General features: G+C 47.5%; 1 protein-coding gene across 2 annotated transcripts; it reads right to left on the reverse strand.

Moving 5' to 3' along the window:
- On the reverse strand, positions 1-17,059 carry traf3 (TNF receptor-associated factor 3). 2 transcript variants are annotated; one of them, XM_012833053.3, is made up of 11 exons: positions 16,728-17,059; positions 8,161-8,411; positions 7,122-7,173; positions 6,778-6,882; positions 5,615-5,779; positions 5,077-5,157; positions 4,464-4,538; positions 3,339-3,431; positions 2,946-3,086; positions 2,500-2,674; positions 1-1,785 (listed from the first exon to the last, which is right to left on the reverse strand). In XM_012833053.3, the coding sequence occupies exons 2-11, from the start codon at positions 8,406-8,408 to the stop codon at positions 1,214-1,216; spliced, it is 1,707 nt and encodes a 568-aa protein (XP_012688507.1). In that variant the 5' UTR covers positions 8,409-8,411; positions 16,728-17,059; the 3' UTR covers positions 1-1,213. The 2 variants fall into 2 exon arrangements, with proteins under 2 accessions (XP_012688507.1, XP_012688508.1); XM_012833054.3 differs by lacking the exon at positions 5,077-5,157.
- Between the last annotated feature and the right edge of the window lie 361 nt (positions 17,060-17,420).

Consider the following 17,420-nt stretch of genomic DNA (forward strand, 5'->3'; position numbering starts at 1 on the left):
TTTGTATTTAAAAACATTTTTATGTGGTACACATTCAAACATAAATTGTGCAAATAATATTTCCCACCATGAGATTAACTTGATGTTGATTCGCATGGCTGGAATCATAGGCAAATAATTAATTCGGTGTATAAACAATATGGAGATTCCGATGCACAGCATCCATGAGAGTTCAACATTACCATAATAATGAGAGTGGGTACTAGAGCAGTGTGATGCGGCCAGTCTACACAGGTTCCGGCCGCATACACCTGCCAAGTTGAAATGAGTCTGTATGATTCTGCACAAATATTGTTTTGAAAGAAACGAAAACGGATCGACTTCGCTGAGCCAGGAGTACAATCAGATCATTCAGTCTTCTCCGTTCGTCATGCGCAAGTCACTGACCTTCTGAGCATGACAAACCACCCCCAGGTAGCCACCCCTTTTCGTGGCGCACACCCCCCCCCCAGCCCCACGGCCCATCTACAGCTGATCACACACCACGGTCACAACATCTACCACAAAAACATCACACTCCACTCCACCGCAGCACTGTAACAGGACGACTACGATCCATCACAAGACTGCCAGTTACGACTCCGCAGCGTGCCGTAATGGGGGCTGCTCGCCCCGCAGTCTCCCGGCAACACCACGGCTAAACACAGCTAAAGTCCGCGTCCACATATAGAAGTTTCCCATTAGTATGCACCTGAAGCCGATATTTAAGACTAATACATATGATTACCAGGAGCCTGGTACGACGGAGGCTTCGAGCTCGGAGACATCAAGCTAATAATTCATACGGTTCTCCATCTCGTCTTTCGTTACCTGGAAGCTGACGGCAAAAAGATAGTACAAGGGCTAAACCATCAGCTCCATGTACGCACGCGCTCCTACAGATGCGCACACAATCGCACTCACACACACACACACACACACACACTCGCTCTCACACACAAACATTCTTTAGATTAAAGCGATTCCACCTCTCGCCCTGTCAATTCACACTTGCCGCAAGACCATCAATCAACGTGCCTCAGCTCACTTTCGCCTCCGCTCTCCCTTTTTCGCTCGTTCTTTGCCTCCTTGCATGTCCCTGTGTCGTCCCAGCGTTGGCTCGCCTTCGCCGATAGCGGACGTGTACTTTCGTTTAACAGGGGGTCTTTCGCCCCCCCAACCCCCTTTTGTTTCCCCGGGGGAGTACAACATTTGAAAAACCCCCCCACCCCACTCAGGGGTCAGGCAGGTCGGAGGTGTCCACGGTGACCTTGATGAAGATGGTGTCGTCCTTGATGTAGGTGCCGTTCTCCAGCACGGGCTGCGACACGAAGAGCGGGCAGCCCGAGGCGATGTTCATCTCGGCCGTGGGTCGGCGGAAGCTGCTGCTGTTGGGGTCGGGTTTGAAGGCATCGCCCAGGTGCTTGCGCGGGGGGCCTTGGTCCATGAGCATGAGCGTCACCTTCTGCTTGAAGGGCCAGGGCAACAGGGCGTCATACTCGCCGCGCATCACCACGAAGAAGAGCGACAGGTGCGTGCCCTTGCCCATGCCGTCGCCGTTCAGGTAGACGCGTGCGCACATCTTGTAGCCGAAGTAGCCCGTGTAGAAGGGCTGGCTGTAGAGCGAGAGTGTCTTGGAGGCCACCGCCTCCTGCTTCCGTCGCTTGTAGTCGCGGATCTTCCAGATGAGCGTGCCGTTGAAGCTGGCCGTCTCCAGGACCTGGAAGCGCAGGTCCATGTCGGCCAGGCGCACCTCGTGCACCGACAGCATGTCGTCGTGTCGGGACACCAGCGTCTCCAGGGAGCCTGCGGAAAGCAGAAACGGGACGCTGTTTAAACACGGGACAACACCATGCTAGCAATACACCCTTTCATTTCCCTCCACTTGTGTTTGATTTGGTGGAGAGGTGGAGAAGTGTTTGATTTGGGTAGAGAGGTGGAGAAGTGTTTGATTTGGGTGGAGAGGTGGAGAAGTGATTGATTTGGGTGGAGAGGTGGAGAAGTGTTTGATTTGGGTGGAGAGGTAGAGAAGTGCTTGATTTGGGTGGAGAGGTGGAGAAGTGCTTGATTTGGGTGGAGAGGTGGAGAAGTGATTGATTTGGGTGGAGAGGTAGAGAAGTGTTTGATTTGGGTGAAGAGGTGGAGAAGTGTTTGATTTGGGTGGAGAGGTAGAGAAGTGTTTGATTTGGGTGAAGAGGTGGAGAAGTGATTGATTTGGGTGGAGAGGTGGAGAAGTGATTGATTTGGGTGTAAAGGTGGAGAAGTGTTTGATTTGGGTGAAGAGGTGGAAGAGAAAATGTATTGACATGCAATGGTGTATGCTGATGAGATGTTTGTCTGGGAGTGTGTGTATATTATGTTTGATTATGTGTATGTGTAGCCCACTGATGAAAGCATATGTGTGTGTGTGTGTGTATATAGACTGACCTAGCGTGTGTGTGCGGTGTGCGTGTTCGTGAGCGTGTATGTCTGTATAGACTGACCTAGCGTGTGTGTGTGTGTGTGTGTGTGTAGACTGACCTAGCGTGTGTGTCCCAGAGCTGGCAGTCCCCCGCCCCAGCTCCAGGCTGTTGACGCGGGTGCGGATGGTCTCCAGGGAGTTCCTGAGCGTCTCCACCTCCTCCCGCACCGTCCGCAGAGTCCTCAGCTCCATCTCCACCTCCAGCAGCTTCTCCGTGTGGGAGCTCATCAGCTTCTGCAAATGCGTGCACACACACACACACACACACACACACACACACACACACACACACACACACACACACACAGACACAGACACAGACACAGACACAGACACAGACACACAGCTTAGACTCCATCAGAAAGCAATGCACAGGTTACCCATACACCTTTTGTTTTATGGTTTATTTTGTACTACCTGATACCAAATATTAAAAATCCTTAAAAAAACAATTATAAATCACAGTGTAATTATTTCTTTCTCCTTCCGCCACACACACACACACCTGCATGGCAGCTAACTTCTGCTCGAGCTGTCTGTTCTTCTCCCTCATGTCTTCATAGTGCTTCTCCAGCGTCTCTATGCGCATGTTCAGGCCAGGCAGGACCTTATAGCGCTCCTGGAGCTCGTCCTTCACGTCCTCCATCTGCACAAATGAGCAGGGACACATCCAGCTCAACACACAAACCAACACATCTGGACACATCCAGCTCAACACACAAACCAACACATCTGGACACATCCAGCTCAACACACAAACCAACACATCTGGACACATCCAGCTCAACACACAAACCAACACATCTGGACACATCCAGCTCAACACACAAACCAACACATCTGGACACATCCAGCTCGAATGAGATTCGCCCCTCCATAGTCTCAGCCTGCGGGTTACCTTGGCCTCTAGTGTAGTGTTCCTGGCCGCCATCATGCGCAGGTGTTCAGAGGCAAAGCTGGACTCGTGTTCTCTCATGTCCTGGTTAAGACCCTGGGGGAGAGAGACAGGGAAAGATGGTTATTTTACAGGTCCGGGGGAGGAGAGACAGGGAAAGATGGTTAGTTTACAGACCCAGGGGCGGATCCCAAGTCGAGTACGCCATTCTCACACACAACTGAGATAAACCCTGAAAAGCTGCACTGATTAAGGAGGAATTTCATTTTCAGTAAAGATACACCCTTTGAAATCTCATTAAGCTGGACAGTATCTTAATATCCCTCCACTAGGGCTGTCTAGCTATGTTTGAAGCCCCTCATACTAATTCCTGTCTTGATTGTGTGAACTTATGGTTCCATCAGACTTGGCTCGTTCACTGCTCTGATTGCTGTTTGAAACAGTTTCAGTTCCACTCCTCCAGACCAACACGAGAATGACACCTGAACACCTGAACACTGCCAATGCTCAGCTCTAAGGAGCAGGTCCTGGCCTGCCTGCACCACCACCCGCTCATGTTCTTCCTGAGCATCTTAACATCTTAAAACAGGCTCTTATCTGATATGGCATTGGCTTGTCTGCCTTCAGATACCGAAAGAGATGTGATATAACAGTCAAATAAGAAGGGAGGGACGTGGGTTAAGTGTGACCAGAGTGTGGGTGAGCTGTGGTGCCGTCACTGACCACATGGGGGCGATGTGCAGTGTTGGACTTAACTGGCTGTGTGGGGAGTAGTTAAAGGCATAGTCCACGATTTTGGTGAAAGCTTGTTCACATAGCCAATTCAAGTTAAAGGTATAGTCGGTTAAGGGTATAGTCTGTGATTTTGGTGAAAGTTTGTTGATATTTGAGCTCCACAGCCAATCAAATTACAACCCTCCCATTTCCAGAGCCAGGACTGTGAACAAACACAGTTTTTGTTTTAGCAAAAACACTGAATGAACAACTAGAGTCGCAAGGAGCAATTTGCTGAATTTGACCGTAAGTGTATTACATTCAAATCCCAGACAGCACCTCTAAGGGAAGTGCGCTAAAGTTTAGTCATGTTGACTCAGTGTTGGTGAGGTGTGGGTTAGGGACGGCAGTCACCTTGAAAGTGCATCCGAAACGGGAGAAGGGGCAGCACACCTGAGCCTTGGGACAGTCATGCTGGTGGCTGGGAAGCTGGAGAGAGAGAGAGAGAGAGAGAGAGAGAGAGGGAGAGAGAGAGAGAAAGAGAGAGGGAGAGAGAGGGAGGGAGAGAGAGAGAGAGAGAGAGGGAGAGAGAGAGAGAGGGAGAGAGAGAGAGAGAAAGAGAGAGAGAGAAAGAGAGAGGAGAGAGAGGGAGGGAGAGAGAGAGAGAGAGAGAGAGAGAAAGAGAGAGGGAGGGAAAGAGAGAGGGAGGGAGAGAGAGAGAGAGATAGAGAGAGGGAGGAAGGGAGGGAGAGAGAGAAAGACAGATTAAACTCCTTCATATATAGAGACACAGTGCTCTATGGGTCCACAGTGCTCTATAAGATAAACACACACAGACGGGCAGGTATGGATGGACACACATACACACACAGACAGACAGACGGGCAGGTATGGGTGGACACACACAGACGGCCAGGCATGGATGGGTGGGTGGGTGGACACACACACACACACACACACACACACACACACACACACACACACACACACACAGAGAGCAGCACACAGGACCAGTGCTGGGCTTTACCTCGCTTCTGAGAATGGATGGAAAGGAGCAGTGATTGGGACAGGACACTGGGAAAGCAGGACACACTGTCTCTTTGTGTTTCTGTCAGAAGGGAAGCGGCACACACATACACACAAATGTACACACACACAGACAAAACAACATGCCTTCAGTTAGAGTTTGTGTATGTATGTGTGTGTGTGTGTGTGTGTGTTTATTTTCAATTAACAGAAAGTGAAACTTTAACAGCTGAGGTCCAAAAAACCCCTTATATCCCAGAGAATGGCTTCACTGCAGAGAGTTTAAGAATTCACCGGAAAAATCCCCCGAATGAGGAAATGAGCTCTGATTACGGGCCTTATCAAAAGGTGCTGCGTGCAAGTGCGCACACACACACACACACACACACACACACACACACACACACACACACAATCAATCAATCAATCAATCAATCAAACTCAAGTATGTATGACCAGTGATCATATGATTATCCTAACAACAAGGTTGGAAGCATGCGCGCACACACACACACACACACACACACACACACACACACCTGTAGTTCAGTCAGTGCCATCTTGTGTTTGCAGAACTCGCAGGTGGTCTCTCTGTATTTGCACTTCCAGCTCAGGTGGTCCGGTATGTCCTTCCTCATCATGCGCTCCTTACACTTCCCCAGTGGACACGGCACCTCATAGTACGGACACACGTTCAGGTGATCCTACACACACACACACACACATCATCATGTGACTGTAATAACCGCATGCACCATCACACACATACACTCTTAACACCTCCTACCCTCTTCACTGTAACAAAACGTCAACAATAGGTTAAATGCAAATCTACAGAAAATGCACACAATGGTTTTGGTTTCTGTAAGGATCCCACACACACCAACACCAACACACACACCCCACACAGACAAAGTAATTAGGCGTGGGTGTGTAGAGTATGAATTTGACTCAAATGTGAGCAAATGTTCAAGTGGCCAAGATGACACAAAATACTGTCTCATGTAATGAAGATTGGTATGCATTTGGGAGGTGGTTCTCACTCTCCCTGCTTTTCACACACACACACACACACACTAATTAGGTTGTCCCTGATATGACTTTAGAAATAGCTCACACTCAGGTGTGTGTGACTGCCAGAATGACTGTGTGAATTTGACTGAAATGTGACCCATATTCCAGTGGCCAGGGTGCCGCTCTGACAGACAGAATGTTCTCAGACTGCTGGGGCCTTTGACAAGAACTCTTCTCACCACACACATTCATCCCATCCATGCAAACACAAACACACACACACACACACACACACACACACACACACAGACTTAATTAAAGTGGTGCGTTGGGCTGATTTACTGCGTCAGCATGGGGAGGTTTACAGAGCGTGTCCCAGCATGCCTTCACGCAGACAGCATAAAACACACACTCTCCGTCATACATAATAGATTGATGTCAAAGATACCAAACACACCTCAGTGTATGCGGTGGGGTGTGTGTGTGTGTGTGTGTTTTGGGTGGTAACTGCATGTGTACAGGTGTGTGTTTGTATGGGTGTGTGTGTGCACATCTGTTGTGTGGAGCATGGATGTGTGTGTATGCCTGTATGTGTTTTGTGTGGTGACTACATGTGTACATGTGTACAGGTGTGTGTGTGTGTGTGTGTGTGTGTGTGTGTGAGAGAGAGAGAGAAAGGCCGACTCACCATGACCTGTTGCAGACTCATCTGTTCCTGGCAGCCATTCTTCTGACTGCGACAGTACACCTTCAGAGCCATGATTTCCCTGTGACAGCACACGTCCCGGAAGATCTACAGCAAACACACACACACACACACACACACAGGATCACGATCAGGCTGCATCTCACAAACACAAACATACTATTTTCCCAAACACACACTACATCATGACATACACATAAACTTGTGTGTCTAAGATCCAAGACAAACACTCACGCACATACTTTGATACGAGGGAGTACACACACATACACACTCACAGGTGTAAACAGGTGAAAGTGTACATCCAATGGATTCTTTTTTTTTACCTTGTCCTCAAATAACGGCTCCTTATCAGCTGGACACACTGGGTTAGGTTTACTGCAGAGAGACAGACACGTCAGTCTATAAAACTAAACTTGATATTCAAAACTGGCTTTAAATATCAACCAGTAGGAGCATTAACATCCCCACATCTTGTGACGTGCAGTATTGCCAACATTGTGGTGTGCCAATCTGTACTCAATGGTTCAAAATTAGTAATTTCCAGAGTTGATTAGTATTTTTCCTTAAGTAAAATCTGTACTGCGTTAGTGGGTGCCACAGCCAAAATTTTGATACGTACTTGTAAAAGAAACAATATTGTGGCATTCAGCCTACAAACATGTAGTCTGTAAGATCACTTTTTGAGAGGGTCTCTTTTCTTAATCACGTGAATTCGGCTGTCATAGTGTATTTTGGCAACCCTCAGTAAGGCAAAAAAACTGATCATTGTCTACAAATTGAGCGAAGTAAGAAGAGAGCTCGATTAGAAGGAATACCGTCACGTGGAAAGTACTGCTCTACGACGCCTAGAAGAACAGTGGCAGCAGCGGTGCTCGTGTCAGTTTGTTGCCATGGGGATGACAACAAATGTCTGTTCCAACTTCAGTCTTTTGCCTTACTGAGTCGTTTCATTTAGCTCAATCTTTTAAAAGAAAAATACCTTGATTCGATGGAAATTCTGCGTTAACCATTCGTATTTGTGTTAGAAAAATATTTAGTCAAAAAAGTTTTATTCTTGATCATTAGTTTAATATTATTTCATTGGGGGTTCCATATTAAGCAGTAGTTGATAAAAAAACATCACAGAAACGTACCCAAATCTGTTGGTGGCGGCCATTTGTAAACTAAGAGCAGACGCGACAAGGTAACTTTATCCATCAAAGTCAAAAGTCAGTAGGCAGTATAGCGATTTTGAAGACGTTAAAACACATTCCCAATCGCATGTGCGCGCATAAAGGTAAAATTAACCGAGCTTCCCTATTGGTTTCTGTGTCGCTGCAGCTATAATATCGACCAATCAAGGGGGTGGGGTACGGGTCTCACCTGAGCAGGCTGTTGATGCAGGTGTCGCAGAAGCGGTGTCCGCACTCGGTCTGGCGCGGCTGGCACAGCACCAGGCGGCAGTCCTCGCAGCAGTACTTGGCCTCGGGGGTCTCCACGAAGCGGTCGCGGAAGCCGGCGTGCACCGGCAGGAAGCCCGCGTCGGGCCACGGCCGCTGGGCCAGGGAGGAGACAGACAGAGGCGCTCGCTGCAGCGCCACCTGCAGTTCAACAGCACGCCCCGCGGACATGACCTACACACACACACACACACACACACACACACACGCACGCAACATTGTTAGCCTTTATGAGATATCACTTGCTTCATAGTCCATCTATTAAGTAAATGTCATAAACACACAGTCATGTATAGAATATACGCCATATACATGTGCAATATACACTGCAGTAACGCATATAAAGGACCTACACTAATAAAATATTGAATAAAAATGAACTGATTACAGACAAACCGATATAGACGCACTGCTACGTGTGTGTGTGTGTGTGTGTGTGTGTGTGTGTGTGTGGTTTCATTCCTGTACTGTATCAAATACTAACTGGCACTCCTCGCACTACTGACAAGTCACTCTTTTCTTTGTTCCGTCGTGAAACATCAGATCGGTACTACTTTCGGTTTTAGACGGGACAGACAGAGCGTCAGACAGACCGATGAGGACATGGGGAGTTTTGGATGAGCTATCCTTCTCTACGACACCACTACAAACAGAAAGTCCCCCCCCACAAACCTACACTGACTACTTCTGTGTTCAGTCATTGCTCAGCTGACTTCTGCATACGTGTCAATTCCTGACCACCGGAAGGCCGGTGAGGCCACAATGAGGAGTGGAGTGAGTGAGGGACAGAGGGCCGGACGAGTGAGGGACAGAGGGCTGGAGTGAGGGACAGAGGGCTGGAGTGAGGGACAGAGGGCCGGACGAGTGAGGGACAGAGGGCTGGAGTAGTGAGGGACAGAGGAGTGGAGTCAGGGACAGAGGAGTGGACGGAGGGACAGAGGAGTGGAGTAGTGAGGGACAGAGGGACAGAGGGCTGGACGAGTCAGGGACAGAGGGCTGGAGTGAGTGACAGAGGAGTGGAGTAGTCAGGGACAGAGGAGTGGAGTAGTGAGGGACAGAGGGCTGGAGTAGTGAGGGACAGAGGAGTGGACGGAGGGACAGAGGGCTGGAGTAGTGAGGGACAGAGGAGTGGAGTGAGGGACAGAGGAGTGGAGTGAGAGGGCTGGACGAGTGAGGGACAGAGGGCTGGAGTGAGTGACAGAGGAGTGGAGTAGTGAGGGACAGAGGGCTGGAGTAGTGAGGGACAGAGGGCTGGAGTAGTGAGGGACAGAGGACTGGAGTAGTGAGGGACAGAGGGACAGAGGGCTGGAGTAGTGAGGGACAGAGGACTGGAGTAGTGAGGGACAGAGGGACAGAGGGCTGGAGTAGTGAGGGACAGAGGAGTGGAGTGAGGGACAGAGGGCTGGAGTGAGAGACAGAGGGCTGGAGTGAGGGACAGAGGGCTGGAGGAGTGAGGGACAGAGGGCTGGAGTAGTGAGGGACAGAGGAGTGGAGTGAGGGACAGAGGGCTGGAGTGAGGGACAGAGGGCTGGAGTAGTCAGGGACAGAGGAGTGGAGTAGTGAGGGACAGAGGGCTGGAGTAGTGAGGGACAGAGGACTGGAGTAGTGAGGGACAGAGGAGTGGAGTAGTGAGGGACAGAGGGCTGGAGGAGTGAGGGACAGAGGGCTAGAGTAGTGAGGGACAGAGGGCTGGAGTAGTGAGGGACAGAGGGCTGGAGTAGTGAGGGACAGAGGGCTGGATGAGTGAGGGACAGAGGAGTGGAGGAGTGAGGGGATGTGTGAGAGGCCCTGACTCGCCAGAGCGCTGCAGAAGTGCTGCCCGGCAGGAGCGGGAAACCCCTTCATAACAGGCATAGCAGACCGAGGCTAATTATATCCCCCTTATGACTGTAGCACAGCCCCAGAGCACAGGGAGAAACACACACACACACACACACACACACACACACACACACACACACACACACACACACAGGGACACACACAGGGACACACACACACACACAGACACACACAGAGACAGACACACACACACACACACACACACACACACACAGGGACACACACACAGAGACACACACACACTCGGCCAGCAGTAGAGTGTGACCGTAAGAGCAGAGTACATTTAAACCACAGCTTAGGCCACAGTGGAGGACTAAATCTCTGCTTTTCTGTTCCTGTTCTCTTTGTCCCTCTTGCTGCCCATCGTTCTTCCTCTGCCTGACTCATTCATGCAGTACCTCTTTCTCTCTCTTTCTCTGTGTGTGTGTGTCAGGGTAGGAAATTTACATATTTTTTGGGGGGCAATTTTTGCCCCCACTTACTGAAATCCAGGGGCATTTAACAAGAAATTGGGGGCACTTTTAAAAACTTGTGAAATAACATTTAACCTTGGTTCAAAATAATAAACACTTATTTAGGCTTACAGTATATGAGCAATTGTCATCAAATGGTAATAATAAGACTATTAGGCAGTAGTCTACAAATTCAAACAGAAAACATAAATCAGACAATCATATTCAATTTGATTCTTATTTCTTTGTGGTTATTTATTGTTATTATTAACAATCGTTTTTTCTTTATTTTTTATAATAATAACTTATTATATTTATGGATTTTTGTGTTACCTTTAATCATGTTGTACCTACCATAGTAGGCCTACAGGAAATACAGATAGGACTGGTTAGCTAGCTTGCAAGCAAGCCTTTGTACCTAACGCACTATCAGAGCTAGCTAACTATCAATAAACTAGCTAAATCGAACTAAATCAAAATTATTATTACTAGTTATCATTCACCGTAGGCGATGGTGTGTTGCTTGGCGTCTGGTGACGAAAGGCCATGTATTTATGTATGTTTTCGCTCCCCTTGATGAAGTCAGCAGAATAATTCGCCTGTGCTGGATTGACAACGACTTTGGCAACTCGTTGTCCACAAGTCCGACATGCCTTCAAAAAAATGTGGGTCTTTTTTTCGCCGTAGTCATCCTCCACCCCAAGCCAATCTAGCTTCCAGTTTTCGACGGTCGCTGGGTGTGTGAATTTTATCTTTTAGAACCTGAGATGGTGACAGAGACTGTGTTTGCTCATCCTCATTTCTCCTCACTCTCGCAGTCACGGGTCTGATTAAGAAGCGCTTTTTTTGTTAGAACGTTCGGTTCTTCACGCACACGCAACAATCAGTCAAGGCGAAAATCAAAACATTTAATGGCAACTGGACCGGGTCATAGGCTACGATGTTTTTGACAAGTTCATTCAATTATTATTACAGAAAATTATGGGGGCATTTTTTGCCCCTCTCCTAGTCATATCAGGGGCAAAATTATATTTCTTAGGGGCAGTTTTGCCCTTTGCCCTCGTGTATTTCCGACGCTGGTGTGTGTGTGTGTGTGTGTGTGTGTGTGTGTGTTCTCTCTCTGTCGGTCTTAATCCTCCTAATTCATGTGTCTATGTCATTGTAACTATCTCTGTATTGGTTTGCTGTGTGTGTGTGTGTGTGTGTGTGTGTGTGTGTGTGTGTGTGTGTTCTCTCTCTGTCGGTCTTAATCCTCCTAATTCATGTGTCTGCCTATGTCATTGTAACTATCTTTGTATTGGTTTGCTGTGTGTGTGTGTGTGTGTGTGAGTGAGTGAGGGAGAGAGATTGTGAGAATGTGTGTGTGTGTGTGTGTGTGCGTACGTCTCACGGCTGTTTATCATTATCTCTCATTCATTTCCCCACACTTTTCTTTTCCGGAGGCCAGAGCTTAATGACCTTAATGAGCAAGAGAGACTCTGCTGATGCTGCTCGTGACTCCACAGAACACACACACACACACACACACACACACACACACACACACACACACACACACACACACACACACACACACCCATACTATTTTGATCAACCTACCCAATTGATCTATCGGTATCACTAAACTCATACTGAAGTCCCCCTCACCTCACAACTGCCAAAAAACCCTCTTAGTTATTCAGCTGTTATTATTCAGAGTGTTAAGGAATGAGATAGAGAAACTTCATAGAGAAAGAGAGGGCCTGATTAAAAGACAATGAGAGGGATTCATGAAAGAGAGACAAGGAGAGGGACTTATGAGAGAGAGAGAGAGAGGGGTGAAAAACAGAGGGCAGAAGACATATGCACCGGTGTTTCCTCTTCAAGTCATAACTTCGATTTCGGTTCAGATTTGGCATTTGCATATCGGTTTTTCACACTCGGGGTCTTTCTATGTGAACTCACCCATGTCTTCTCACAAAAGGGCACGCGAAACACACACACACACACACACACACACACACACACACACACACACACACACACACACACACAAACACAAAGTCCATCCCACTGGAGCTTAAGCACAGAGAGAGATCATGTTACTCCTCTCCCAGCGCACCAAGACGTGGATGAAGCAAAAACATTCCATTGAGATCAAGTAAGAAACAACATGCCATCAGCCTGGACTGCGAGAGCTGGACAGGTTAGCTGGAGGTCTTCGTTTGTGTGTTGTGTCTGGTCAGGTCAGAGAGAGCACCGATGAAGTGTGTGTGTGTGTGTGTGTGGGGGGGGGGGGGGGGGGGGGGGGGGGGGGGGGCACTGAGGCCCACTAGCTGCAGAGACGCCTAGCAGCTGTGCATGTTAAGACAGATTAGGCTGAGGTGAGGTAGGGTGTGTGTGTGTGTGTGTGTGTCTAAGGTGGGTTATGTAAAAGTCTGGCATGGTGTGTTTCAAGTTGAACAGATATCTGGAAGAGGTCTGTGTTTAGATCGGTAGGCTAGAGGTGTGGCAAACTGAAGGAGTTCACAGAGACGGTCTGCTGGAGACGTGCTGAAGGAAAGAGAGGTGAAGAAGAGTCGTGCTGGAGTAGTCAATGTGAGTGTGTGTGTGTGTGTGTGTGTGTGTGTGTGTAGAGAGATGGGGGGTCAGGTTAATCAGAGGTCTACTATATCTGTGTGTTCACGCCACAGGCAATTACAGTTCAACTAAATGTCAACGTGATGTGAAGAACAATGTGTCACCACTGAAGCAGACAGTTCTGCCTTCTGTGTGTGTGTGTGTGTGTGTGTGTGTGTGTGTGTGTGTGTGTGTGTGTGTGTGTGTGTGTGTGTGTGTGTGTGTGTGTGTGTGTGAGAGAGAGTTCAAACATGTGCATATGCCACAACCCTAAAGTGCGTCTTTTAAAGCCAAATTACCATTTTGCCCTGGTGCATAACCCCATCTGCAGAACAAGCACAAGCCTAAATTGTACCAATCCATTGCTATTTTGGCTACATTTAGACCTGTTCTTGCTCTCTTCACTGGCTTACATACGTGTGGCCCTTGTGTGTGCCTGTCTTCTGATCTGAGACCTGTACATGGGACAGGACAGATATCCATTCATCTGATAAGAGGCTATTTTATGTGTGACAGGCCGCTCACACAGAGATCTACAAAGGAATGGACGACGCTTGAAAAATCTCAGGGACTTCCAGGAACATTTTACTCAAGGGGCTTTTCCAAAGGCTGGCTCATTCCTTCGTCCCTCTGTGGGCCTCAGACAGTCACAGTCACTCTCACACACACACACACACACACACACACACACACACACACACACACACACAGAGATCACGTGAAGTAAGATGACTGATGTGAGTGTCCAGGTCGGGATCAGTGACTTGATTAGTGACTTCAGACATAGTTCTACATCACTTGCTCACTCACCCTCTCTCTTTTTCACTCACTCACTCATTCTCTTTTACAACACTTAGTGAGTCAATCACTGCAGAAACAAATACTGTATGTCCATAAAGTAAGCTATATAGGAAATGCACATCTCACCTGGATCTACACAGGCGCAGGACACAAGGTAATCACAAAAGAGGCTGACATACACACCGAGTTCACGCATAAACCATCAAATGTAGCCTTTCAACATTTCCACGCCCCTAGTCTTTACAACGAGAGGAAGGTTGCACCAAGAAATAACATGTGATTGATGAACAGCCTAAATGAAGTGTGAGTCTTCTTTCTTCTACCTTGCCTTAAAATCAGAACAAACTAAGAAGAAAAACTGTTGCTTAATCAAACGTTTTTATGCACACCTTCATTTGTGCACCATTTCCATCCTCCTGGTCTAAGAAAAGGAAAACATTGATGAAGAGCCGAAAGTGTGGGTCATCTACCTCTTCCTCCCTACCGTCTTCAAATCAAAACCAACACCAATACTAACATTCTGCAAAGAGCACACCTCTGATCACAGCAATCTTCTGTCTTTTTTGAAAAATACAGAAACTATCAACTTCTGCCAGGGCTACTGAGCAAGAACATTTACTCAGATAGATATGCAAGAGGCCTCTAGCATTATCTCTTTGCGAGTATGCAATTCCTCCTTCGCCCTCGCCTTCTCTCTCTCTCTCTGTCTGTCTCTCACACACTCACACACACGCAATAGTACTAACGTTAATCGTTTTGCCTACGTAAACTAAACAAGGCCTTTGCCGCTGACCATGGCCAACAGGCACAGAGGCATCTCTGCAATCTCACGAGGTAGCTTCCTCTAGGACTTTCCCCACATCTCAACACCATTCATCTGCACAGACACAAACATCATGCACAAACACAGACAAATCACAGACACACATGTCGAAAGACATACACACATACAAAACACGCACAAACTCAGACAAATGCACACACACACACAGAGACACACACACAGAGACATGCTAAGAACCACCCTGAGAAAGAAGTGTGCCTGTGTACAGACTCCTATGCCCAGAGAGGCTCCACCCAAACAGGAGCGGTCCCAGAACGTGTGCTAGAATAACCCTTCTGTGGGCCCAAAACAAAACATGGAGAGAGAGAGGGGGGGGGGGGGAGAGAGAGAGAGAGAGAGAGAGAGAGAGAGAGAGAGAGAGAGAGAGAGAGAGAGAGAGAGAATAGGCCAACACCCAATGCCTGCCCACTGCCTACTCTCCCAGCTGGCACCCATCTCCACTGCAGTGGTCCAGCAGTGTGTGTGTGTGTGTGTGTGTGTGTGTGTGTGTGTGTGTGTGTGTGTGTGTGTGTCTGTGTATACCAGACACAATACAATTCTGCAGTCTGTAAAGAGAAAGAGAAAAAGAGCCAGAACAGATCGCCACCACCCCACCCACTAAACACACACCAAACAGCCAATGCATGGCCATTGTACCACAAGAATCAAACTTTCAACTTGCATTGGACAAGTCCACTTTCACAATCATTACACACACACACACACACACACACACACACACACACACACACACACACACACACACACACACACAGTGTCTGCAAAGATGCCCCAACCGTGTTGGAGCCCATCTTCCTCTCCCTGCTCCCAGGGACGCTCTGACCTCTTACATCAGACAGGCAACCCGCAGTATGACTGAGAAATGAAAGAAAAGTCAAATGGGGAATGCTACCGCTACCTCTCTGACCTTTCGGCACAGAGGAGCTCAGCACACGCCACTGCCGCCAGTCTTTACAGGAATCGGACTCCCTTTCACAGACACTACACTGATGAAAGGGGTACGACGGCTGGCTGCTGGCTTTGACAGCAGCTCGAAATTAATGTGCCTCAGTGTGTACGTGGATTATAACCAGGTAAAAACAGTATAATAGGGTGTAGATTCTGAGTGAGAGGACCCATCCCACTCATTTTCGGAATGAATTCAAGTACCTCCTTGTTAATAGTTTTATAAGTGTAGGTTAAACTGTCTTTGTAAAAACAATGACCTCCCCCTTTTTTCCCTTAAACTGGATACAATTTAGTTTTCTTGTTATTTTTGTATCAATAGTGGTAAACAAAGCATAATGACACTTCAGATGATCACCCTCTCTATAAAAAAACATTCTGTTTTATTTTAAAATGTTAGTCTCGAAAGCAGGTGGAATTCTTCTAGTCCTCTAGAAGGCTCAATACTGAATTAAGCATCTGGAACTGAAGTGGCCTACAGAAAATCTGAACTGTGCTAGTTTACTGTACTGTACGAGGATTTCTCCTAGATGTAACCTGTCACTAACATCTCACTATTTTCGAATCCCAACAATCCGCTTCTCTGGATAACATAAGACAAGAGATACAGCGTTCCTTGATCGGGTCAGTGGGTTTAACCATTTGGGTCCCAGACACGTAGCTGTTAGCTCTCAAAATATGCCAGACTGCATAACCCAACCACAACAGGTGATTCCTCAACGTCTGCTATAATGTTTCTGATATTAACCCAACATGGCTTAAACATATTGATGCAACGTGTGGTCCAACGAAACTAAGTTGACAGTATTAATAGGCTGTACTACCAATATATGTTTGTAACTTCACCCGCAGAGGTAACTAGAGGTGGAACTCAGATGTTTCAGCTCAAACCTCTAGACTGGCAATGCTGATGGCTAACGTTAGCTAACGCTATGCTCTTTCTCTATCTGGCTTGGGCTATAGCTACCGAATTATAATTCAAGAAATCGTGTAATATGCAATACTCACATGAATCAGCTCGTCAGCGTCGTCGTCCAATCCCACACTGTTTTAATGAACAATGTTAGAAATGGAGCCTCGGTGACTGGCAGTCATAGACGCGAAGACACCGTCTAAATTACATAGAAAGAGATGGGATTTCGCCGCTCTTCAAAGGCGCAGCCAGGGATAAGCTAATTAAAGTAGACATAATTGACCCCGAACACAAGAACTGAAATAAAATAGCAAAAAAACCTGTGGCGCTAAAGGCTACACAGGCGCCCATGAATATCAAGAGCTGTTGATGTCAAACCGAATGCTGGAAAGCCCCCTGGTCAGACTTCCTCAGGAAATCCCCGTTTGAAAAAAATGTGGTTTGAAGAGGACGCCTATGGGACGCCATAGAAAGCGTTGAATCAGAAAGGAAATGTGCTACCTTCTGCTTTACTGCCCCCTGTATTTTTCTGTGGTATTGCATAGCCTACGCCCGCTGATGAAAAAGAACCGACTCAAGGGAGAGCGTACATCAACTTTACTTCATTAAAAAAAAAACGAACACAGCTCACTATTATTATAGAAGTAAACAGATATTTCTAAATGTGCCGCTCAGAGTTTGTATAAAAATGAATACAAATTCAACAGCGCTTCTCTGATGCGCTCTTTCGTTTCCTATAGAAAACACGGAATTTATCGACTCCTCTGCGTGGAAACATTAGAGGCGTC

The sequence above is a fragment of the Clupea harengus genome, chromosome 14 (assembly GCF_900700415.2).
Source record: "Clupea harengus chromosome 14, Ch_v2.0.2, whole genome shotgun sequence".
Classification (NCBI taxonomy): domain Eukaryota; kingdom Metazoa; phylum Chordata; class Actinopteri; order Clupeiformes; family Clupeidae; genus Clupea; species Clupea harengus.